The sequence below is a fragment of the Oryzias latipes genome, chromosome 8, assembly GCF_053564925.1.
Source record: "Oryzias latipes strain Hd-rR chromosome 8, Olatipes_Hd-rR_3.1".
NCBI classification, from domain to species: domain Eukaryota; kingdom Metazoa; phylum Chordata; class Actinopteri; order Beloniformes; family Adrianichthyidae; genus Oryzias; species Oryzias latipes.
In genome coordinates this window covers 9,017,142-9,043,319 of record NC_136244.1, presented here as the reverse complement: position 1 = coordinate 9,043,319, position 26,178 = coordinate 9,017,142, and the positions used below count along the sequence as shown (strand labels likewise).

The following is a 26,178-nucleotide window of genomic DNA, read 5'->3' as shown; positions in this document are numbered from 1 at the left end:
GGTGCAGCTCATTACCAGCAGGGGGGAGTATGTATTTACTGACCACATCATCCATCTCACTATTTGTCCATTCTTGACATAATCTGGATAGGTACTTTAATACAAAAATTCTAAGAGTCTGTGTGTGTGTGTGTGTGTGTGTGTGTGTGTGCGGTTGGCAACAGGACCTGGCCTTCAATAGTTTTGAGCAGCTTTGCATTAATTATGCAAATGAGTACCTGCAGTTCTTCTTCAACAGGATCGTCTTCAAAGAGGAACAGGTGAGTCACCCGAGGAAACTCTTCATCAGTGCAGCTGTTATTTAAAAAATCCAATTAGTATTGGAGAATATTCTAAAGCCGCAAATATTGATATGAATTCATCCAATAAAGAGTTCACAGAAAAGTACTTGATAAATCAGATATGATCTCCGTGCAGGAGGAGTACAACAGGGAACAAATCCCATGGCAGAACATCACTTTTAGTGACAACCAACCCTGCATCGACCTCATAGCCTCTAAGCCTCATGGGATATTGAGGATTCTGGATGATCAGAGCTACTTCCCTCAGGTGATGAGGATCTGAGCTGTACTGCAACATCTGTCATAAACAGATGCAGATACTGTGTGTATGACAGACAATTAAAACATGCTAATTTGTTACTAGGCAACAGACCACACTTTTCTCCAGAAGTGTCACTATCACCATGGCAACAACCCTCTCTATATGAAGCCAAAGATGCCCATTCCAGAGTTCACCATCAAGCACTTTGCTGGTCAAGTCACTTATCAGGTAGAGATCAGCACATGGAATCTTTGCTAAATTGAATATCTTCTTATTTTTAAATGTTCTTCTACGTTTTTAAATTGCATTATCCAGGTTTACAAGTTTCTGGATAAAAACCACGATCAGGTCCGACAGGATGTTCTGGAGTTGTTCATTCAGAGCAGAAACAAAGTAAGCAGAAAAGAAATCCCCACATGGACATAAAAGATTGCACTTTCCCTCCTAAAAATAAAGTAAAATCTCTGTGTCCAGATGGTTTCAAACCTTTTCTTGGCACATGGAGAAGCCATCAGCCATTCAAGAGGAGGCCACAAGAGGAAGAGCAGCTCGGTCACCAGAAAGTACCAAGCTCCCACCGTCAGCAGCAAGTTCCAGCTGTCGCTGCTGGAGCTAGTTGAGAAGATGGAAAGGTGCCGTAAGTGTACTGACCTTGTTATGTCTACAACTCAAATATTCACTTTCCCCCTTTTGTTCTAGGTGCAACCCCTTTTTCGTTCGCTGCATTAAGCCAAATAGCATGAAGGTAAATCTGCAAACATTGGTTTTGGTCTCTGACTGAACTGGTATTTTGGATAGTTGATCCGAGCTGCTGTCTATTTCTGCTTAGCAACCAGGCATGTTTGAGGACGACCTGGTCAGCAGCCAGCTGCGCCACTCTGGGGTCCTGGAAACAATCAGGATCCGTAAAGAGGGATATCCAGTTAGGATGCCATTCTATGTCTTCCTGTTTAGGTAATATATCGTAAAAACATTCAAACACTCAGTCAAGCTTTTGTTTTGCTTTAAAACAAAAACTCAGTTCATCTTTTGAACTGTTTTCTAACTACCGGTAACCTAACAAATGTTTTGTATAAAATTGTTGCTTTAAGTGTTAAGCATGAACGTATTGTTTTCTGTTGCGAGATGCTGCAGGCCTTCCATAGGACTGCTTATTTCTTAAAAAACTGCTTATTTCTTAAATAGGAAAATCATGAAAGTATTTAAGGATATATTACATGTTAAAATTTTCAGTTTATAATACTCGTGTGTCTTTACATGGATCCTCCTCAGGTATAAGTCCTTGGTTGGACTTAAAGAGCTTCCAGCAGCAAATGGGGAGAACTGTGTCATTTTGCTCAGCAAACTGTGTCCTCTCCGGCCAGGAGTCTATCATGTCGGGGTGACAAAGGTGAGGTAAAAAGAAATCTGCTTCTGAAGATGGACAAATTGCAAGTTGCACAAATTGTTTACATAAATTGTCTTTGAGCTCAGTTGTTCCTGAAGGAGGACGTCTACCAGTTGTTGGAGTGTAAAAGGGATCGATCACGTGAACTGGCCGCTCTCACGTTGCAGCGCTACGTCCGCATGTTTTTTGTCAGGAAGCGCTTCATCGACTTCCGCAAGAAGATCATCAGGTTTCAAGCTCAGTGCCGCGGCTTCCTGCTCAGGTGAGACAGAGACGGTAAAGACCTTCAAATGGTTTGAACCACAGCTAATACTTTGAATGCTTACTTTTTACTGCTCCACAGAGGTCAGTAGGTCAAAAAAGGGAATTTTCAACAAAATACTACTGGAAAACCTAAAATATCTTGTTTTGTTTTTTATTTGAAGATAAACTATAAGTTTTTAAATCTAAGGTTGAATGTTATTAATGGAGAGAAAATAGCTTAACCAGATTTGTGTAGACGTAATTCTTGATTTGTAACTCATACAATACATTTTGTGTGTAACTGTGTGTTGCAATATTCACATGTACACTCAAATTTCAGTAACTTACAAATAGCTCTGGTCTCCAATCACGAGGATAACAGAAAGCGCCAGGTCCTTCTTGACACCCAGAGACCGGAGAGAGTCGATCGGATCTCTCCACAGTGAGTACCTGCATCAACCCGATCTGCTGTGATTGGGGACCAGAGCTCGGGGAAGAGCTTCGTGCTGGTGGCGCTGTCGAGCAGCACTGCTAAGAGGGAGCGATGAGTTTTGAAATTTTTTTTTTAAGTGATGAGTGTTCTCAATGCGCATATTTAGACTTTTTAAAATCTAATTATTGGGGCTTACCTGTTTAAGAAAGTGAAAGATTTTACCAGATATTATTCACAATCTAAGTTCAAAGCGACTGATAAGAAAACTCTGGTGACCCGGCATTCTGGCAGCCTTTAAAAACATCATCTATGCACAAATCTGGAGACATGAAAGGAGTCTCAAAACCCCTCGTGCAGTTGTAATGCTGATCTGTGCATATATGTGGTTTTGTGTGTATTAGGCAATTGTTACGAAATATTTAAAGATTTGTATGCACAGGAGTTGTTTTGAATTTTGTAGATAGTTTTAAGCTGGTTGATTGTGTTTTGTATCTGTAAGTTTTTGATATTTGAGTGTACATGTGAATACACAATTGCAAGTACACACAAGTACGCACAAAATGTATTATACATGGTACAAATCAAGAATTATGTTCACACAAATCCAAAGTTACACACTAACAGGCAGACACAAGTTACAAATCTGTATTAGGCGGATACAAATGTTTTGAGGACCATTTTCTCTCCATAATTGTTACCTTAAAATTAAGTCTTTTTATCCTCCAGGAAGCGTTATGTGAAAATGAGGGAGAGTTTGATTCGGTTCCGGTCTCTTGTTCACATGTATGTCAACCGCAAACAGTATATCAAGGTACATCTGTCCCTTTTTCATTTTTCATCCAGCAATTTCCAGATCTTTGCAAAAAATTATGAAAACAGTCCCCTTACATGGCTTTGACTTTGCATTTGGTGGTGTTTCTTTGCACAGATGAAGTTTGAAGCAAAGAGAAAAGTGGAAGAGCAGAGGAGACAAAGAGAAATGGTAAATCTGAGACAAGAAGACCTTTTTTTCATGAAAATTCATTTGTTTTTGTTTTTTGCGTGATATCTACAGAGTATAGGCTACATGTAGCTCATTTGCATTTTAAATAAAACCAGTGCTTCTTGCAGGAGCTGATGAAGAGGGAGGTGGTCAATGTCACACATCTGGTGATCCCTGCAGAGCTGGGTGCTTTACTGCAGACAGCAGGAGGTGTGTGGATCAGCTGTTATACATGCAACTCTGTGCTCATGATTTCTACCCAATTTGCTGTGTCATTAGTGTTTTATTCTGATGTCTTCTTTGTAATTATTTTTTATTGCAATCTTTAAAAAAATCAGATCAATTTTAATAGGTTTTTAGCCCTTAGGAGTGGATTTAAACTGATTTATTTTTTGAAGTTGTACCTTGAAAAGCTGTTCAGCTCTTTCAAAGTGTCTGTTATCATCAGCATCAGCTCATAAAATGACTTTAAAAATCCTGATGGTGCAGTACAGAAGTGACATTAACTGATGAATAAACCATAAGTTTAAAAATGTCACCGTTAATGGCATATCTAAACAGGCCAGAAATAGGATGTGTGGTCAGTGTTCTGCTTTTGTGCTCCTCCGGGCTCATTTTTGCGCCATCTTTGTGTGTCTTCAGTCAGGAATGAGTTGCACTCAGACTGTTTGGCTCTGCTTCAGGCTCCACACATCCAGGAAGACACCCAACTCACGCTGCCTCTGGACATCAACAACTATCCCTTTTTTTGCTACGTGCAGCAACACTTTAGGGTGAGACGTCTAAATTCCTTTTTCACAATATTGCTGCAGGCCATGTTGTAGCTAACTGCACCTACCAGAAAGGTCATTTTTAATCATTGAACGAGCTTCATTTTCTCCCCATAAAGTTCTTTCGTTTTACATATTTGTGTGGTAACATACAAGTACTGCAACAGGCTGGCGACCTGTACAGGATGTCCCTTGCCTTTGACAGCCCCGAAAGGGACAATGCGGGTTTGGAAGATGAATGAATGAAAAAAATAAAGTACTGATAACAATTTAACTATGAATTCACAATCCCATTCACACACACACACACATGCTGGTTTTCCTTGCCTTGTGCCTATCTCAACCTATCTTTTTTTTAGTCCAGTGTCAAGGGACACTTCAATACATGGATGGGCAAACCTGCAATCCTCTGAGAGGTTGAATGCTGTAGGCTACCTCTGCCCCGCAGCCACCTAAGACTGATGTGATGAAGACACAAAAAACTTAAATAAGTTGGAATAAAATTTTGGTGCCATTGTTTTTATTAGCCTAATGTAGTTTGTGTAATGCTGTCAGTAAACACCAATAAAGGCACCGGAATGACCAAGTTAGTTTTCTTTATACAAACCAACCATCGAAATTGATTTTATTTTGCTGACTGGCATAAATAAAAAGAATCTTATTGAACTTTTGTAAGCTCAGTCAATTTTGACACCAAAGCTTAAAGTAGCAGGCTTAATATATTGTGCCAGGGTTTCTATTTCAGGTATATAGGAGCTTTTATGTATCCTACGAGTGGCTAGTAATACCGTCTTAGTCGTTTTACCAATTAAGAAAACAAAAAGCTAAATACTAAAGAGGACAAAGTGTCATGATACTCAAGGGGGAGGAACCCAGATGCTGTAACCCAGAAGGAAGACAGGTGAGTGTTTTGGCGAGAAAGGATTTATTATTTCTCCTGAGGTGAAGATGGTTGAAGCTGGAAGGGGTCTGCCCTTAACGTGGCTGGAGGGCTTAATGCGGTTAGCGGGAGCCGTGAGGTCTTCAGGTTTCCTGAGCAGTTGAATTGAAGGTCCACGCTGACGTCACTTGTGAGAGGTAGGTAATCCATAAGGGGCAACGAAGTGGCGATGAATTGTGGCGTTGGGTCTCCTTTTGAGCAGCAGCAGAAGATGAGCTGAGTGACGACAGCTGGTGGTAATCAGGAGGAGCAGAGCTGGCAGAGCTGGAGGGGGGAGGAGTCTGACAGGCACCGTGACACAAAGGGTGGATCTGGAACTCCAAGTATTGAGGGCAATTTAAAGACTCAAGGAATAAGAGAAAAAATATTGCACTCTAAGTTTCTGTAAAATCTTCTAATCTGTTTTGTCCCTTTCGGGGTCACGGGGCTGCCGGGGCCTATCCCGGCCACTTGTGTGGGTAGGCAGGGGACACCCTGGACAGGTCACCAGTCTGTCACAGGGCCACAAATAAAAACACCCATACACACTCACATTCACACCTATGTACAATTTAGAGAAACCAATTAACCTATAAAGCATGTTTTTGGACGGTGGGAGGAAATCCCCGGAGAAAACCCCGACATGCACGGGGAGAACATGCAAACTCTACACAGAAAGGTCCCCCATTGATGTTCTGTTTCAGGTCCCCCAGCTGGGACTTGAACCAGGGGCCTTCTTGCTGTGAGGCAAGATGCGCCACCGAGCAGCCCATGTAGAAAAAAAAATCAAGTAAATTGAATTTTTTTTAAAACTTTTTTCACACAGGAATTTTGATCAAACTACTCACAACTTCGTACACCAATCTTTGAAAAAAAACTTACCCCTGTTCAAACAGTTCTGATATTAGAAAATACATTTATATAGTTACATCTTCAGGATTCAGAATCAGAATCAGAAGTACTTTGTTGATCCCACACGTGGGAAATTTGTGCGTTACCATAGCAAGTAAACATAAGAGAAAATACAATACTATAAAAACAGTAATATAAAAAACAAAAATTTAGCATAGATGTAAACAAATAAGGTGGTATAATTTAAAGACTATTTACAAACAGGAAACAATGTGCAAAAATGTGCAAAAGTCATCTGTTAAACTGTGAATTATTGTACAGTGTTATTGTATCGGGTAAGAACGATTTCCATTATCGGGCAGTTTTGGAGTGGAGCTGTCTGAGCCTCCTAGAGAAGGAGCTCCACTGTTTGTCTAGAATAGGGTGGAGAGTATGCTCTGGGTTGTCCATGATGGATAAAAGCTTGTTCAGTGACCTCTCCACCGCTGCTTCCAGTGTCATGCTCGTTGTCATGGGTTGTCATTGCTCCACTTGGAGATCATATACACTATAAGCTACAAAATACCACTGGAGAGGGTTGAAAGGTTATATCTTTTGATCTTGTGTTTATGCAGGAGCCAAAGTTTGGGATGCTGATGGCCCCACTGAAGTCACCTCTCACCCAGGTGGAGGATAATCTAAGAAGTGCAGCTCTGGAGCTCTTTAACATGGTAGACATCCTTTTTAATAATCAAACCGAAAAAATGTGAGGTTAATAATGTTGGATAAATAATGACAGTGACGTTTTTATTTATTAGAGTTTTTTTTATTCTTCTGTGTCCAGGTGTTACGGTTCATGGGGGACCCTCACCTGAACGGGGCGCAAGAAAACCTGTTTGGGAATTATATCGTCCAGAGGGGTTTGTTGTCCCCGGGGTTGCGAGACGAGATCTTCTCTCAGGTTGTCAATCAGGTGTGGAGGAATGCCAACTCTGATAATGCAGACAGAGGCTGGCTGTTGCTGTTGGCATGCGTTTGCTGCTTTGCCCCATCAGCCAAGATGGAGAAATATCTGCTAAAGTAAGACTTTTTTCCATTTAATGTGAACATAATTAAATTCCCAGACATGAATGAAGGTGGTTTTAAAGCAATTAATCATGTGAAGAATTATCAAGTTAAGGCCAGAAAACTGTATTTATTCACAAAGGCAATTCAAAGTTCAAATGACTGTCATGTATTCTCTAGATTTGTGTCAGACCACGCCCCGGCAGGTTATCAGGCCTTGCTGCAACACAGAGTCATCCAAGCAGGTCAGAAGATGCAGCTATGTTCAGGCTCCCCCCCTGAGACTGCACGGACATATCCGCTGTCACTCCTGGAGTGGACAGCCAATAGGAAGAGAGCAAACATGGTGCTGCATGTGCACAGTTTTGATGGTAACATTTTCAGACTTTTTAGTTCCATTTTAAAAGCTTGCATCACTCTGTAGGGAAGATTAACCAAAACAGTCCAATTAAAAAGCAAAAAATATCAAATGTTTTATATTTGTAACAAAATATATTTTTATATTTATCAGATACTCCCACTATCATTTGCTCTTGACATGCCTCAAAAGTAAAGAAAGCTCTTAATTGCTGGGACAAATTACATCCCCTGGTCATTAAATTATTCATCGCCACTCAGTATCACATGAAGGGACCTGAGGCTCCAGTTTGAATTTAATTTTTAAACAATTGTGCGATTTCAAAGCCACTAACAAAAACACGTAGCACTTCTTGTTTATTCAGCCATCTCTCGCTCTGCAGGAGGGTCCTTCCTGTGTCCAGTCCATTCCTGGACCAGCGGAGAGGATTTAGCTGGACATATCCTGCGCCACAGGTGCCATGAACGCACACTCTGTGTTCACTTGGTTTAAATCACAATGCTAGGAGTGATTTCCTTTCAATGCCTCTTGACTTTGTCTTGTATAACCTGTGATCATCTGCAGTGGAGTGACTGACTGGTGGAGAGGGAATTCAGTACTGATGAAGGAACATGGCCAGTGGGTGGAGTTAGCCGGTCACGACTATGTCCTAGATCTGATTGCAGACCTGGAGCTTCCTGTGGACTTCCCAAAGCAGAAGAGCTATTTCATCATCAGCACTGACAATCCGGCCAGAGTCAGAGCTAATACCAGCCTGTCAGTGTGTGAAGCAAACTCCATCATTATGCCTCAATATTTTAAAGGCAGCCATTTAAAAAGTGCTTTTGTCCCCTCTTTTTCCTCAGTGCTTTGTTCGGCAGCGGCTTTGACGAGGAGTTTCCCTCCTCTATTCCTCTCAACAGCTACAGCAGACCCACCTACAGTCTGCCTGACTCTGACGGATACTACAGCCATGGTGCACAAAACCACACAACAAACACAATTTGCCACCACCTACACAGAACTCAGAGTGTCAGGAACTGGTGATGTAAGACTCAAAATGCAGGAGACCAGGCTTGGTGACAGAAACCTAAACATTTAATAAAATAACCAGAACACGAGAAAAACCATGGAGAAACTAAGAGGGTAGCAATGCAAAACAGAGCAGAGCAGATGACCTGACATCGAGGAATTGAAAACTAGACACTTAAATAGACTGAGGGTGATTAACTAAATGAAGACAGCTGGATAATCAACCTGAACCTGGTAACCCTGACAAAGGAAAACAGAACATGACAATAACACCACAAATACTTAACCACAGAATCCTCACACAAAGGAATGTTCTTTATTTGCACAACTAGATGTGCATTCTGATTTATTTCTGTACAGTATTTCAAATCAGTTGCAGCCTAAACAATCATTACATTCTAAATTGACCAAAGTGAAAGCTCGTGGTTTGGCAAAAAAAAACCAAAACAGATTGTTTATGTATTTATTCAACAAAAGGGTTTAGTACAGGGGTTTCAAACTTAAGGCCTCGAGGGCTAGCCTCCAGCTGTTTTTTTCAGAAATGCTGCCTTATCTGGCGCTGATTACCTGGATCACGTGTTTAACCAATAAGAAACTTCAATGTCAGATTGGTTGAAAAACATGTAGGACACCGGCCCTTGAGGCCTGTATTCTGATACCCAGGCATGTATTGCTAATTCTATACACGAATTCTTGAACATGCATTTAGCCCATGGTTTTCACACTGGACTGTTTGTTGCTACCCGACACTGGCGCATGTCCGCCACCTATAGTTTAAAGAGGTTTGGTGTGAAATGTTGAAGCGGTGCAAATCTCGTAAATCTTTCTTTCACAGCTCTATTTCAATGAATTAAAAAAATTGTGTCATATTCTTCCAGCTGAGCAAAAATGGCAATAATTAATTTCACCTACATGAAGGTGTTTAGAAATGGCTCAGAAATGGTTGGCACATCCATGACTCAAAGAGGACGCCATCCACATGTCACTACCAAATCAGAGTCCCCAATCATTCAGAATTCAGTTGTGTTCTTGAAAAAGATTAGGAGGCTACTTGGTAGATTTCAGTTCTTTTGTTGTCTACTGACATGAAACTGCTACTGCATTTCCTTTTTCAGCGTCGAGGCACTACCTCAGCTAACATGCTGATCGCTCTGGCTATGTCCGAATTCCCACCCTAACAACTAAAAAACGACAGTGCATGACTATGTAGTGCCCTGGATTTTAAAACCAATCAGACACCATGGTCAGACAAGACACAGGTAAACACGATCAGGGCAGATGGGGACCAAAGGAAGTAAAACTCAAGAAACAAGACAGGTCAGAAAACCTTTCAAAATAAAACAGGAAACAGAACCAAACAAGACAGAACAAGAACCAAGACGAAAAACAAAACACAACAAACTCAAAACATGACAGTACCCCCCCTCAAGGAACCGCTCTGAGGTTCCAAAAGTCAACTAAGGGGGGGGGGGGGGGGGGTGGCGGCGGACAAAACTTGACGGGCATAGGAGTCCAAAGAGTCCGGAGGACAGCCGGGGGGCCGAGCGGTCCGGCGAGGCAGATCCGGCGAGGAGCCAGGCGTGGAGTCCGGCGTGGAGTCGGGGGGCCGGTCTGGCGTGGAGTCGATTGGCGTGGAGTCGATTGGCGTGGAGTCGTCTGGCGTGGAGTCGTCTGGCGTGGAGTCGTCTGGCGTGGAGTCGTCTGGCGTGGAGTCGTCTGGCGTGGAGTCGTCTGGCGTGGAGTCGTCTGGCGTGGAGTCGTCGGGCCAGCAGTCGGGCCAGCAGTCGGGCCAGCAGTCGGGCCAGCAGTCGGGCCAGCAGTCGGGCCAGCAGTCGGGCCAGCAGTCGAGCTCTGGTGGGTCGGGCCAGCAGTCGAGCTCTGGCGGGTCGGGCCAGCAGTCGAGCTCTGGCGGGTCGGGCGTGGAGCCGATTGGAGGGTCAGGCATGCCCTTGGAAGCGGGGACCGGTCGGGGTTCAGGCGGCACCCCCCTGGGAACCGGAACGGGTCAGGGTGCAGGCGGCACCCCCCTGGGAGCCGGGACGGGTCGGGGCGCAGGCGGCACCCCCCTGGGAACCGGGACGGGTCGGGGCGCAGGCGGCACCCCCCTGGGAGCCGGGACGGGTCGGGGCGCAGGCGGCACCCTCCTGGGAGCCGGGAAGGGTTGGGGTGTGTCCGGGACCACCACTGTGGTGCGTCCGGGACCACCCCTGGGCGTGGCTGTGGTGCGTCCGGGACCACCCCTGGGCGTGGCTGTGGTGCGTCCGGGACCACCACTGGGCGTGGCTGTAGGGGACGGCGGGGACGACGGCGGGGACGACCCCCCCTAATGGCGAGACGGCTCCCAGAATAGTCCGGGCGGCTCCCACTCCAGGGAGATGATGCAAACTGGGCCTGATCAAAAACCCAATAAGGCAGAGTCCTTTCTGCTTCCTGGCAGTAGGCCTCAAGCAGCATCATGTCCCACTCCGCTGGGTCCAGAAGAAATGGCTGGTCCATTCTGTCACGGTGAGGGGTTGGCTCGAGAGCCGGTAGGACCCAGATGCAGAGGCGGAGGCACGGAGTTCAGGGACTGGAGGGTTTAATTAAACAAAAAACGCTGCAGAGCAGGAAATACAAAACAAAAAAACTTACATTGGCATGGCGAGGAACATGGAACAAGAGCGTGGCGAGGAACAGGATGACAAGAACACCAAGACAGAGCTAATGGACCAGCACAGGAGGAAGGCAGAGACAAGACTTATATACAGACAGGGTAGACAAGACACAGGTGAACACGATCGGGGCAGATGGGGACCAAAGGAAGTAAAACTCAAGAAACAAGACAAGTCAGAAAACCTTTCAAAATAAAACAGGAAACAGAACCAAACAAGACAGGACAAGAACCAAGACGAAAAACAAGACACAACAAACACAAAACATGACACATGTCTGGCCAGCAATCAGCTGGAGGGTCAGGCTCGGAGCCTGGAATAGGCAGGTTGGATCAGCAATCGGCAGGCGGGTCAGGCTCGGAACCTGGAACAGGCTGGTTGGAGAACACAAAAGCAAAGAAACTAAAACTGTGAATTTTGTAGATTTGGACAGCACTACAAAATGGCGAATGCACAATATAGAGCACTATATAGAGAGTAAGGAAGGAAAGCGGACACCATCTCTCTCTGACTCTCTTCTTTTGCTCTGTTTACTTCGTTTACTTCAAATCCAGCGAACGTCACCTGGTGGTAAGCAGGATACCACTGTGCAGGAGTGTTTTAATAAAGATGCTAACTGGTCACAGTCCGCAATAAAGCACCCTTTGACACTCTCTTACACCAACCCCAAATAGTGGGTATCTGCATCTTTACTTGTAGTAAGGTACTCACCATAGAGATAGCTCACCAATGTAATCTACTGTACATGTAGTTCATTCGCCTGGTAAATAAACATGTTGAAATTTTTTTTATTTAAACCTTTGAACAATTTCTGGCCAATATTAGAATGAGTTTAAAAAATCAACTACAGTGTTATCCCTGTAGTAATACAGTACAGTGTTATCCCTGTAATATTGAAACTGCTTATTCGTGTTTCAATATTTGCTTATTCACATGTTTGCAGATTTTTTTCAGTCATGTGATTCCTCCAGTTCATCACAAAAACTCAGACAGCTCAAGATGCTTGAATTAGACTTTTGTGTCCAAAGGAGGGGCTGAAATGACAAAGCTGACATAGCTGAAATGACAAGAGCATGACCAAAAACAACAAAACCAAAACTAAAAAGCTCTTACTGTACCCCACCCCAAAAGGGCAGATCCGGGATTCCCAAAAACCCAAGAGGAAGGAGCATGGAGGAACCCAAAACAAAAACAAATCCAGAAAACATTTAGGGTTCTTGCAGCCAGACTGATGTGAGTGGCATCAGAACCCCTCCTGGAACAGTCACAAAGAGAAGTCCCGGTGACTCTCCCCTGGGACAGGAAACATTAAGGGGAGCAGCCCAGCCAACCCTCCTCTGAACAAGAAATACAGCAAAGGGGGATGAGTGGTGACCAATCTTAGGGACAGGGAACATGAAGAGTGGCTCCGATAACCCTCCACAGGAAGTGGTACAGGGAGCATGAATTGCGGCCCCAGCGACCCTCCTATGGAACAGATATATGAAGAGGGGTGGCTACGGTGCACCCTCCACTGTTGGGAAATGGTGGGGTTTGGAAGAATCCAAGCGTTGACACAAAAAATAAAGTGGCGATTTGATTTATTATTAAGAGGCAGAGGGGATGAAGGGAGGAAAGGAGAGCAAGCTGGCAGGTGAGCAGACTGGCGGAGCTTGCAGACAGACAGAAGGGCAAACAGGCAGGTGGGTAGATGAACAGACTAGCAAAGTTTTCTGACAGGCAGGAAGGTAAACTAACGGGCTGGCAGAATTTCATAAGGCAGGAGTAGGCAGGACGACCTGCCACCAACTGGGCGGGAGGAGGGGGCCCGGCAGGAGGGGCCAGATCTCTGGAACAGACCGGTTTGAGATGGGCAGATGGATTTATCACCGCCAGCACCTCAAATGGGCCAAGAAAGTGAGGAGATAACTTCCTGGACTCCGTGCGCAGTGGGATGTTGCTAGAAGAGAGCCAAACTCTCTGACCAGAACAGTAGTGCGGAGATAACAACCTTTCAACATCAGCCTTGTGATGGCTGCGCTCCTGAGCACAAAGCAGGGCACGACAGGCCATCCTTGAGACCCAACGACATCTCACAATGTGAGCCTGAACAGTAGGGAATGCAACTTACTCCTCTTGGACAGGGAACAGTGGTGGCTGGGGAGCATTCAAAAGGGAACAGACCGGTTGCAGAACTCGCCAGTGAATTGTGGGTATAGTCCACTCAGTCCAGATGGTCACTCCATGACGAGGGGTTTGCTTCCGCCACTCACCGCAGAGCCGTCTTCAGATCTTAGTTTGCCCTCTCAGCCTGGCCGTTGGTTTGAGGATGAAAACCTAAAGAAAAATCCACAGTGGCACCAATGGAGCGGCAGAAAGCCTTTCAGGCACGAGAAGTAAACTGTGGCCCTCTGTCAGACACTATGTCTGTGGGAAGCCCATGTAGGCGAAAAACATGGTGGACGAGGAGGTTGGCAGTCTCAGCAGCAGAAGGGAGCTAAGGAAGAGCTATGTAGACTGCTTTGGAAAAACGGTCCACTACTGTGAGGATTGTGGTGATACCTCGAGAAGAGGGCAGTCCAATGACAAAGTCCAGAGCCACATAGGACCAGGGCCGGGATGGCACAGGCAGGGGTCAGAGAAAACCTGCAGGGTTTGGTGTGAGGCCTTTTTGCGTGCGTATGTCGGACATTGGCAACATACTCCCGGACATCTTTCACCATGGTTGGCCACCAGAACCTGCGTCTTAACAGGGAAACTGTACAAGCTCCACCAGGATGGCAGGTCCCTCAAGAACAATGCCCCCACTGGATGACCTGTGAACGGACAGCATCAGCTACAAAAAGGCGATTAGGAGGGCCTGTACCTGGATCTGGGTGATGCTGTTGGGCTTTCAGCACTGTAGACCCCACCTCCCACGAGACTGCAGCCAGAACACAAGACGAAGGGAGGATTCTTTTTCCATCAGGCGTTCATTCCGATTACTTTTGTCCATGTAAACGCAGTTACTGAGGTCATGGTACACCTCTGGAATAGCTGACAGGTCAGGTGGAGTAGGAGGGGGAGAAGCTGAAGGTCCTGAGGGAACAGCAGAGCGGAGGCAGGAGGTATGGGAGGAATGACTCCATTTCAAAATGCTTCCAGACGTCTTGTCAATGTGGGGGTTATGCAGAGACAACCACGGATGCCCAAGGATGACTGGAGAATCAGAAGCGGTGACAATTAGAAACTGTAGCTGTTCATGGTTGATACCGGAGATGCAGAGCTTGACTGGGGCAGAGCGTTCAGTAATCCGATATAGAACCTGTCCATCCAAAGCCCATGCTACAATGGAAGAAGGGAGGATTTCTAGTAAAAGACCAACCTGGGAAGCCAATGTGTGGTCGAGGAAATTTGCCTTTGCTCCCGAGTCCATCAATACCTGGACTGGATAAGAGGACCGGCCAACACACAACGCAGCTGAGAGAAGGGTCCTAAGGTGGGGAATGTTAGCAGTGGGTGTTGTGTCCGTCAATACTCCCACCGCTACTGATGACCTCCGTCTTTTGGAAGGATAGGACAGGAGGCCAGGAGGCAATGACATGTCTAGAGGTGGATATCCATCGCTGACGTTCCTCTGCAGAGAGGCAAGCTCGGCCCAGTTGCATAGGCTCCTCAGACTGAGGGCTAGCACTTTGAGTAAATGGGAGACGAGAAGGAGGATTCAAAGAGGGCAGAGGCTGGGGACTGGATCCTCGTTCTCTTGCTCGGTTTCGCAGCCGGTTGTCCATCCTTATGGCCAGTGAGATTCACTTTTTCAGAGTTGTAGGTGGATCCCTAGTGGCTAGCTCATCCTTTAAATGCCCATTAAGGTCGTTGATGAACATTGCCTGTGGCGCCTCTCAATTCCAGCTTAGTTCTGCAACCACAGTCTGGAAGTTCACAGAGTAATCAACTACGCACCTGGCTCCTTGTCTGATGGTCATTATTTGCCTGACGGCGTCACTTCCTCTCAACAGGTGGTCAAATACTCATCTCAATTCTTCCACAAAATCGGTTTAGGAGAGCTGACCATGTCGATCACAAACAAAATGAACTAATTTTGTCACTTGAAGTAAATGACATAGTATACTAATATTGTAAAATGAAATATGCTTTTAGTTTCACTTTATTATTGGAAAAGAAATAATTTCCTCCCAGAAAAGTTTGCTGCAAGGTTTTTCCATAAAGAAAACTGACTGAAACACCTTAAGTGAGAAGATTAAAATAAACTACATGTATATATTCAGTGGCAGCAATAGAAGGCAGCATTAGAACCAGGTTGCAGACTCGCCAATCCTCTTTTAAGCGTTTAAATGGATGTAGAGATGGTGTTACAAGTTTCTTCGTTGTTTTCCAGCAGAGTCGGATGCCTACAGTGACGGTCAGACTCAAAGAGGAATGGACCGCTACCTCGATAGCCTGTTTGACCCTGTTCTCTCAGATGGTACTGTAAGTGCCCACACTGATCTTTATATGTTTATTATGGAAATTATTCGTTTTGTATTGTCTCAAAGGCCAAATAACTATTAAAAATCTAAATATTAGCACAGCAGTTACTAAATGTTCTGCAAGTGTTAACACTAAATGTTTCGGGGCAGTTGTTTCGGGGCAGTATGAATAGAACTATTAGTGCATTTTAGCATGAAGTTTAAGCTCTGTGGTTAAAATTGAACGAGTAGGACATGTTTTGGGAAGCTCAACTGAATGTTATTATGAAATTAAATTTTTGCCACTTGATACACCCCAAACCGGCAAGTAATATAATCCTCAAGCTTTTTCTATCCAGCTTTTACTTTTTATGGCAACCAACTTGCAAAATGTACCTACATGGGAAGAATCTGACCAACAGCTAACAAGGCTAGCGCCGATCAAAAGAAATAACAGACTAACAAGCTAACCAACGCCATGACAGACACCAAAGCTGAAATCCTCGCTACAATAAAAGAGGACATCTCTACGCTGCTCAGGTCAGAGCTGAAAGATATACTCACTGAGAAATGAAGTGGTTTGCAACATTTCACTGCTCCACTCTAACCTTGACTCTGTGAAAAAAAAGTCACGGACATGGAGGACAGTCTGATCAAATGCTCCGACGATGTATTGAGTCTCTAAACTACAGTCAGTAAACTTTGGGTGGAGGAGAAAGTCTGCAAGAAAGTGTATGGACATGGAAGGAAGACTGAGGCGATCCAATATTCGAATCGCGAATGTCCCGGAGGCCGTTGACCTGAGCTTCGGTTGTAAACCTGCTGAAGGAGGTTTTCCACACTTCAGTATATTCTCACCCAAACTACATAATGGCTGATATGGCTAATAATCTGAACAGAGCTGTGAGCTGTCAGGTAAATTTAATAAGTTGGAAACCACCTTGCAAAGAGGGAAAAGGTGCTCACACACCTTAAACAACTTAATGTAGGTATTGCATTTCTTCAAGTAACGCATCTGCGTAGAGTGGATCATTTCAGACTAAGAGGACAATGGATAGGCCAAATATTTCACTCCAATTTTGGCAGTAATTTAAGGGGAACAGCCATTTTAATCAATAAAAATATTTAATTTACAATGTCAAGAATGGTGGCAGATTCTTCAGGCAGGTTCATTATTTTTACAGGTAGATGATCCAAAACTCCATTAATTTTGACCGACATATACACTCCTAATCGGGACGACCATTCTTTTTTTTTTGCTTTAAAACTTTTTTCTTTCATTTTCCAGATATGGACACACACTCGCTTATATTAGCAGGTGATTTTAACTGTTGCTTCTCCATGCTGGACTGTAGTTCATCCAACCCTATACACCGTTCTAAAGTTGCTCAGATAGTTGATTTGTTTCTCCACACATAAAAGATATCTGATGTTTGGCATTTCCTGAATCCCAATTCTAGGTCATACTCCTTTTTCTCTCCAGTTTACAAACATGTTCACAAATAGATTATTATTTTGAAAAAACTCTTATACCACTTGTTACCCAGTGTGACTATAATGCAATAATCATTTTTGACCACAGCCCACTGCTCTTGAAGCTGCAGTTAGCTGCTTCACAACCTGCTTTACCATCCCTGGCTTTGAATAAACAATGGCTCTCAGATGAAAGGTTTGTGGAATTCATCTTATCTGAAAAATAATTTTTTAAGAACATAATCAAAAACCAGAGATACCTTTCTTAACAAAATGGGAATCAATGAAAGCATATTTAAGAGGGCAAATTATCTCATACTGCACCCATAAAAACAAAATTAATCTTGAACGCATCAAGAAATTAACAGATGACATACTAACTAAGATAAAGAACTAGCTACAACCCCTTCATCTTTATGTAACCAACGAATGTTGCTTCAAACTGAATTTAATCTTCTTTCAACCAAACATACTGTTACTCAAATCAATAAATCCGGACAAAAAAACTATAAACATGGCAAAAAATAGGTAGGATCCTTTCACAGCAGATATGCCAGAAAAACACAGCTCAGTGCATATCTGAATAACAGACGATTATCAAAATAAATATACATCTCATTCTCAACCCAAACTTTTTACACATTTTACCCTACGCTATCTCTGTTTTTTTGATAAATTAAACATTTCCTCTGTTACTAAACATATAGCAGCTGACCTAGAACAACCACAGAATCAGAACCTCAAGCTATGAATTCAATGCAAAACATTAAAAGCCCTGGCTCTGAAGGATTCCCAAGCAAACGTTTTAAAAAGTTTACTTTCATTCATTCATCTTCTTAACCGTTTTATTCTGTTTTATTCCCTTTCGGGGTCACGGGGTTGCCGGAGCCTATCCCGGCCTCTTGGGCGTAGGCAAGGGATGCCCTGGACTGGTCGCCAGTCTGTCGAGGGTGGAATATCCTCAATCACACATCCATTCACTCTCACACCTATGGACAATTTATAGTTGCCAATCAACCTATGAAGCATGTTTTTGGACGGTGGGAGGAAGCTGGAGATCCTGGAGAAAACCCACGCATGCACGGGGAACACATGCAAACTCCACACAGAAAGGCCCCCCATTGATGTTGTGTTTTACATGTCCCACAGCCAGGATTTGAACCGGAAGCCTTCTTGCTGTGAGGCAAGAGCGCTAACCACTGCGCCACCCTGCAGCCCTTAAAAAAAATAAATAAATAAAAATAAAAGTTTACTAACAAGTTCATTCCTCCACTAACCTCAGTATACTGAGAATCTTTTCCTTATTCTTCAAATTGAGAAAAATCCTTTAGAAAGCAGCTCTTACCACTAAAAACCAAAAATTGAGCTAAAATGTTAGCCCAACAGCTTGAAACCGTACTACCTGCACTTAGGACCAACTGGGATTCATTAAGAATAAACGGTTATCCTCTAATATTCATAGGCTTCTTCTGTTAATGTTCTCTACAACCCCAATCCATCCCAGGCTACAGAAGTAGTAATAGCTTTTGACACTGAAAAAGCCTTTGATTGGGTGGAATGGGATTATATTTTTTACACTCTAGATCTCATCAGCTTTGGACAGAAATTCATACGCTGGATCAAAACGCTATACATTACCTGTGGCTTCTATCCGGACAAATAATAATTTATCAAACTTATTTCATTTACAACAGTGTTTCCCAACCCTGGTCCTTGGGGAAAATTGTCCTCCATTTTTTAAATCCAACCCTGCTCAAACACACCTGCCTCTGATGACTGTCATTGTCAGGCTTCTGCAGAGCCTTATGATGAGCCAAATCATATGTGCATACGCAGGGCAACATGGAAAACATGTAGGACAGTGTTCCCTGAGGACCGGGTGAGAAGTGATTTACAACGTGGCATTAGACAAGACTACCCTTCTGTTTGCGCTGGCAAATGAGCCACTGGCAATAGCTATGCAGTAAAAATAATAACAAGAAATGGTGTGAAACAAAGTATCTCTGTTTGCTAATGACATGTTTCTACATCTAACTTTCTAATATCTAATCTACGAGTTTGTCAATTTGCTCAATATCTATGAAAATTTTTCTGGATTTAAAGTCAATATGCAGAAATGGTAAATGGCGTATACTTATATAGCGCTTTTCTACTATACTCAAAGGTCCAAAGCGCTTTACAGTCCCATTCACCCACTGGTGGCGGCTCCGCTGCCGAATACTGGCGCCAACCTACCACCAGAGGCAAGGTGGGGTTCAGTGTCTTGCCCAAGGAAACTTTGACACTTGGGAATCGAACCTGCGATATTATGATCATGGGTCGACCACCCTACCGCTGCACCAGCCGCCCCCAAGAAAAGTGAACTTATCCCTGTTTACACCTCTTACCAACCCACTTCACTTCACTCTTTGTCTCTGTCTATCAAAACGTGTACTCATAAAATGTAAAACTTTGACATCTGGGTACCTCAGCAATTTAAAGATCTTTATGAGGCAAACTTTCACCACTGTTAAACAATTTGAAAAAAGATCTAGACCAATGGAATTTCCTACCATTGTCACTGGGAGGGAGAATAAATATTATTAAAATTAATATCATGCCACAGCTTTTGTTTCTTTTTTCAATCACTCCCAATCTTTAATGGAATAAAACAATTTCTATTTTCATATGAATCAAAAAAATAAAAACTCTCAGAATAAGAAGACTTGCATGGAAGTCTGACTCTGACCAATTTTCAATATTATTATTGGTCCTCTAACATTAAACATTTGATGTGTTGGATACACCTGCCTCAATGTGACCATAGGGCTGGGCAATAAAACGATAATTAAATATATCGCGATATAACTTTTTCTGGGATAGAGGAATGTCTATTGCAATAGCCTTTTTTTGAAGGGTCCTAAATTAACACTCGCCAGTTGCGAGCATTTTCTCAAAGACATGTACTGTATGTAAGAGGAATTTTCACATCTTTTGAGTATCTGATAACACACTTTAGGATCCCCAGATCACATTTCCTTAGATTTTTATAAATACACAGCTTTGTCTCGTCCTGTTTTAAAGGTCTCCCAACATTGTCATCAGAAACTCTTCTGGACAAAATATATATAAAAAATAAAATACTTGGCTTAAATAGACCACTGGTAACGTATATTATTTAATGATTAAAGAGACCCCTTGATAATGTTAAAAATAAATGGGAGGAGGAATTCAGTGTCAATATTTCAGATGAACTGGCAATCTGCTCTTGACAAAATCTACTCATCTTTAATCTGTTAAAACTATAAAAACTGTCCAGTGCTTGCATTGGTCAAAGACGAAACTTGCCCAAATAAAACTTGATATTGATCTATGCATTTTTAGTGGATAAAAAAGGCTAAATGAGTCACAAACTTGAACCAGTTGACGAGAAATATGCAAACAAATTATTAAAAAGAAATCATTGTTTATGACGATTAGAAAAAGAAGCTCAGTCAGTGTGTGCAGAGCAGTCTGGGTGCATGGAAGGTTCAGGGGTTGCCAGGGCCTCACCGCTGATTTCGTTCACTTAGACAAGAAATTCGTAACTTCGCTACTTTTTTTTTTTTTTTACCAAGAAACGTTGAAAACCCACACAGAAAAAAGTAATCCTCGTATAGACATGCCTAAAAAGATTTTTGATTTTTATTTTTCAATTTTAAAAAGTATTTTCATTTTATAAAATGTATGTATATTTTAAGCTATATTTTGCACCTCCCCTGTTAGTACATGTTGAAAAATAAAGAAGATCAAACCAAATAATTTTAAAAAATGAGAGGTAAAGGTTTAAAAATCCTTAAAGCTGGAACTTAGAACAGTATTAAAGTGTAATGTGGCTCTTCCCCCGCCTGACATCTGAGGGTGAATCGACCATAATGTTGATGGATGACTGAAACATGTGATCCGTCCACTCTCTTTGTGAAGCTGAAAAGCAAGAAAGATTAGGTTACTGAATAAACTACCGTAGCTGACAGTAACAGTGCGCAGCGTCCCGATGCAGATGTCTATGGCTTTAAAGGCTTTGCACTTAAGCACATGTAAAAAAAATATATGTAAAAAGCTTGTAAAGTTAACTAAAGAGTAATTGTTAAATACTTAATGTTTGTTTTTCTTTATACATAGAAAATAAACATCTTGACATGCTATTTTGTCGCGTTTCTAAGACCTGGATACAGTATTTTAATGCTTTTTATAATGTTGAAGCATAAACTAATGACTAAAAAGGTCAAAATACGTGCATCTTTATTTATTAACATAAAATAACAGTAATACTTCAAACCCAAAGAATCTATTTAAATGGAGTTTCACCATAAAAAATGTAATTTATTTAAAAAAAGAAGTGTATTTTATTTTTATTACATGTCAGCTTGTCACAGACCTTTGTTTTTGTGAGCTCCTAATACATTATGTACGGTACTTCCTGGAGAGTATTCGGTTCCTGCAGCTCTTAATTGACTCCCTATGAGGTTCGGAATTAACCAGCACAGCACGTTCCCATTTTTGATGCTTTACTTGTTTCTTTTTTTGTAGTGGGCTCACACTTTCTGCTTTTGCTTTTACATCCAATTCCTCACATAGTGCAGTCCATTCTGATCATCTCTGTTGATCCGGTCTACCAAACAGGATATGGACAGACCAGAAGGCTTAACAGCGAGGATGAAAGGAAGAGGAGGTGTTGGGATCACAGGAAAAGGAGGAGATGAGGAGAGCTCTGCACCTTCTGGCCGGCCTTATCCACCAGGAATACATCCAGGAGGTAAAAGATCTGTGTTCTTTGTGTTTTTTGTTGTTTTTTCTTTGTTGTGAGGCTGTGTACTGTTGTGCTCTGTACTGTTTTTATTTTGCCTGTTTTTGATCATCACGAATTTGACATCACAGACTTATTTTGTTTTACCATCCATCTCCCAAAAACAGTCTACCTTGAGGTAACCTGTAGTACTTGATTATTTTTTGGACACAATTAGAAACACATTATATGTTTTAATTATTGATTTTGACCTCATACATTGACTGTCCTTGCTCATCCAAAGCCTGAAAAATTCCAGCCTATTTCAAAACACTGCAAAGATGCAACATTTGCAGTGAAACTTGGAGAGATTTGATCCTTTTCTTGAATAGACTGTTTGGTTTAGCTGGGATGAATTTTGGGTATTTCAGACTGCCATTTTCATTTATTCTGTTTTTTTTGTGCAGTGCTATGAAAAAAAAGTGTTATCATATGTTTAGTGCACACAACCACCATCCCTTGATGTGGTTCACCCTCAGACAGTTGGAATTGATCCAACTTGGTAGAAGCGAACTTCTGATTGGACATCTTCTTGTTTGCGTTACAATTACATAAAAAGGCAAAAATACTAGAGACACAATAGGAAGAGAAACTGACTAAGTGGGCCAAATACAATACTTTTTGCATGTCATGAAATAAAAGGAGAGAATAAAGAATATTGTTTAGATTATTAATTTGTATTTGGTACTTTTCAAGGTAAAACACAAAAGTGAGAATAAAAAGTAACATTTTTCTTTGATTCTCTCTCAATCTCCCACTCTTGGCAATTAACGCAGAACTTTCGTAGATGTGGCGCTGTCCTGTGCTGCCGGCATCATGAGGGTGGCTTTATGTGAAAGAAGTCTAGATTGGAACTCCCTAGAATTTGTCTTTTGCGCCTCACCTTTGTGCTTGGATAAAACTGCGTCTTTAGTCTCGTAGTGGCGGCGTATGTTGTACTCTTTAAGTACAGCCACGGACTGCTGAAAAAAAACAGCCTGAGAAGAGATCTCAAGAAAAAAAAGAATCCTCCTCCCATATTTGTGTAATATGCCTCTTATCCGTTTGCTACTGCCGTTGTTGCTCCATGAATAATTGGGAAAGGTTAAGGAGTTTTAACTAAACACTCCCCGGCTTCTACAGGCACGACTTGGCGGGCCAAAAGACAACCTTTGGGGGGTCAAATTTGGCCCGTAGGCCCTTCTTTGGGCACCCATGCTCTAAAGTGTCCATAGGTGTGAGTGTACATGGGTATGTGATTTGTGGCCCTGCAACAGACTAGTGACCTGTCCAGGATGTCCCCTGCCTTCGCCCACAAGTGGCCGGGAGAGGCTCCGGCAGCCCCGTGACCCCAGAAGGGACAAAATATGTTTAGAAGATGAATAAATGTATCTATTACATCCCTAATCTTGCTATTAAACTTTCTTTTATAAATGAGCAATTCATACATTTACTTTTTGGGTGTCTGACATCCTATTTGCTTCATTTTTTTCAACATTCAAACTTTTTTAGGTTAATTATGTGGTAAAATCATATTTATCCGATATGTACATGTATGCTTTTTGTTGGTGAAATCTTATAACAGCTCCAATTCAGAAAGGGTCCCTTTCCATAGAACCAGTATTTTCTTCTTCTTGAATCAATTTTAAGGATATTTAGAGACGTTTTTAAGCGTGTACTTGTGTTTATTCTGATAAAAAACCGTCTAAGTTACAACAGCAGTACCCTTACATCCATGGCTGTCCCTGACTGTAACGCTCTTACTTGCCTGCTGATCCTCAAGCTGTTCCAGTGCTGCCAGTGGCAGGGGGAATGATGCCCCCCATTCCCACCATGCCGATACTCTCCCACCACCACCACCTCCAACAACAACAACAGCAAGAGCAACAGCAAGAGCAGCCACAACAACAGTACCACTACTATAACCGACCCCTACCCCCATACCAACCCCCTACCTCTTCTCCAAGCACTCCTGCCCCTCGAATGACTCCCACCCCCTTGCCTCCTGCCAAACCTGCTGCCGTTCCCACCTCCACCCTTTTCTCAGACAGAGCTACTGATGTAGCATCCCCTGTTAGTGGTGTCCACAGACTGCCAGGGGTTCCCTCACTCCCAACCTCACCTGTTGTGGCAGGCTTACCTGTGATGACAGGTGTCCCAGGTACAAAGCAAGAGTGCAGGTTGGAATTTCTAGCATGGGTTGGCCAGAAATGTGTGGGCATGATGGATTTTCAGACAAGTTTTAGCTAATTTTGTTAAAATAAATTGTGTTTTTTTAATGGTTATTTCAATGTGCGTTCAACTTTGGTAAGAGATGTAAGTGTGTGAAGAACTTCATTTTTTGCATCCAGTAGTGGAAACTTTACTTTTGCTCCCCTGTGTAATCTTTTCTCAAGATGTTTGTTTGTTCTCCTTCAGGATTGGAGCAGACAATACTAACTGAGCAGCAACAGGCCATCATCAATCAGCAAGCAATCATTCTGGTGTGAAACTGTCTTTTTCTTGAACAACTCTGTTTTCTGTTTAAAAAAAAGTAAAATGAAATTTTCTTGAAGTTTTCTAGCTTCACACACAAGCAGTTTAGCCCTTATTTATGCTGAAAAGAATTCTCTGCAGTAAAGGGTTTTACATACTGTGCTCCATGTGTGGGTTTCTTTGGTGCAGGCCCAGCAGATGACCATGCAAGCCATTGCAATCCAGCAACAGATGCTGTCCTCCTTTCCCCCTGTTGCTCCAGCTCCCCAGTCACCTCCTACACAACATCCCACCCAACTGAAGCAAAGCTCACTCACACACAGCCCTGTGAGTGTGTTGTGCTGACTCCTCTTAATGCATAACAACACCCGGTAGTCAGCTATGCCATACAGTGTTCTGACAGTTCCCATCTACGACCCTTTAAAGATCCACTCCGATGAAAATCTTGTTCTTAACACGTTCTTGTGGCATTTTATTCTCATGATGGAGGACATATATAAAGACAGAAAAGCTTAAAATTGCGTTTCTGAGTATTTCTTTATTCAAATTTGCTGTAAATCGGAAGAAGCATCCACTAGTAGACAACTAGTTCCATGTACGTCCTTGTTCTCCTCGTCCATCCTGGCATCTGGCTCAAAACTGGACGGCTGGATAGCTCCAATATTGCTCGCAATTTTTGTTGCACTGATAATGTTAGGTTGGAGGGGCTGTAAGCTAGCGGGAGAGAGCGAAAACTGATGATGGGAAGGGGACAGGCATACTTTGCACCAACAGTCTTGCTTCAACTCAGAGGTGAATTTTAAATGAACTCTTACCGCTCTGCACAAACTATATCCTGGAAAATGACACCGGTTTTTGATTTCGGCTGAAAGCAGCATGATCATAATTAAATGACCACTGGGAACGCTTTTAATTTACATAAAAATATGAACGGAGTGGAACTTTAATGAAGAAAACTCAATAATAAAACTAAAAGAATTTTGGGTTCCTGCATTACTTTCTTGATTTTCTGCTGTTTTACATGTGAAAGGTGCAATTATTTTTTCTTTTACTCCTTGTTTTTCTGCAGACCAAAGCGAGTGATGAGTCCTACAAGCCCTCTGCGGTTCAGAGGAAAACAAGTAAGTTTTGATGAGAAAAAATGATGCTGTTACACTGCTATTGACTTACTAAACTTTAACAACATTAATCGTCAGTCAACTGAATATTATTAATTACAAACAGATCCTCCTGGTTCTGTCTACTGTAAGTTTCATAATAATCTGGTTGATTCCAAATCCTCCCTCACACCAGGTCTTTCTTATTCCTAAACTTCTCAGAATACCACACAGTGACTCTTTTCTAATTGGCTTACCGTTTAGAAGATCTGTGTCATCTTCACTTAAACGCAGATTGACAGGAAAAGCTGTGTGTTCAACACTTCTGCCCATCTCAGTGTTACTGAACAAACAACCAAACAAATAAACAAACAAATAAATACGAGGTTATTTGAAGTTAAACTGCTCAGATATATAGTGAGATCATTGAAAAAATTAGGGCAGCCATTACATCTTTTGAAATTTTGGTAAAGTTATGAATAGATAAATGATTATTTTTAATTATAATACTTGTCAAATTAAGAAAATTGTTGCTTATTATCCTAAAAAAATAAAAAAAAAAGTTTAAAATCTTCTGTAAATGTTATTTCACAAAAAGAAATGTTATCTGAGGAAAAAGTGATCGAAGTTAAAATGAAATACCAAAAAACATCGATATATCCTTCCATAAATATCAAGATGAGTACACTTATTAGTCGATTGTTACTAAGCATTGGGACTGCGGATTTAC

General features: G+C 42.4%; 1 protein-coding gene across 1 annotated transcript in view; it reads left to right on the top strand.

Moving 5' to 3' along the window:
• Nucleotides 1-26,178, top strand: part of myo15aa (myosin XVAa) — a 62,088-nt gene that overhangs the window by 22,590 nt on the left and 13,320 nt on the right. The window contains exons 13-36 of the mRNA XM_078951021.1: nt 165-260; nt 418-549; nt 646-771; nt 859-936; nt 1,018-1,175; nt 1,243-1,288; nt 1,373-1,497; nt 1,816-1,933; nt 2,017-2,192; nt 3,333-3,417; nt 3,535-3,588; nt 3,717-3,798; nt 4,231-4,361; nt 6,744-6,839; nt 6,953-7,188; nt 7,354-7,544; nt 7,914-7,986; nt 8,096-8,287; nt 8,377-8,486; nt 15,551-15,642; nt 21,735-21,867; nt 24,295-24,359; nt 24,541-24,678; nt 25,421-25,472. Coding sequence (XP_078807147.1) covers nt 165-260; nt 418-549; nt 646-771; nt 859-936; nt 1,018-1,175; nt 1,243-1,288; nt 1,373-1,497; nt 1,816-1,933; nt 2,017-2,192; nt 3,333-3,417; nt 3,535-3,588; nt 3,717-3,798; nt 4,231-4,361; nt 6,744-6,839; nt 6,953-7,188; nt 7,354-7,544; nt 7,914-7,986; nt 8,096-8,287; nt 8,377-8,486; nt 15,551-15,642; nt 21,735-21,867; nt 24,295-24,359; nt 24,541-24,678; nt 25,421-25,472 — 2,785 coding nt within the window. The remainder of the gene's footprint in view (nt 1-164; nt 261-417; nt 550-645; nt 772-858; nt 937-1,017; nt 1,176-1,242; nt 1,289-1,372; nt 1,498-1,815; nt 1,934-2,016; nt 2,193-3,332; nt 3,418-3,534; nt 3,589-3,716; nt 3,799-4,230; nt 4,362-6,743; nt 6,840-6,952; nt 7,189-7,353; nt 7,545-7,913; nt 7,987-8,095; nt 8,288-8,376; nt 8,487-15,550; nt 15,643-21,734; nt 21,868-24,294; nt 24,360-24,540; nt 24,679-25,420; nt 25,473-26,178) is intronic.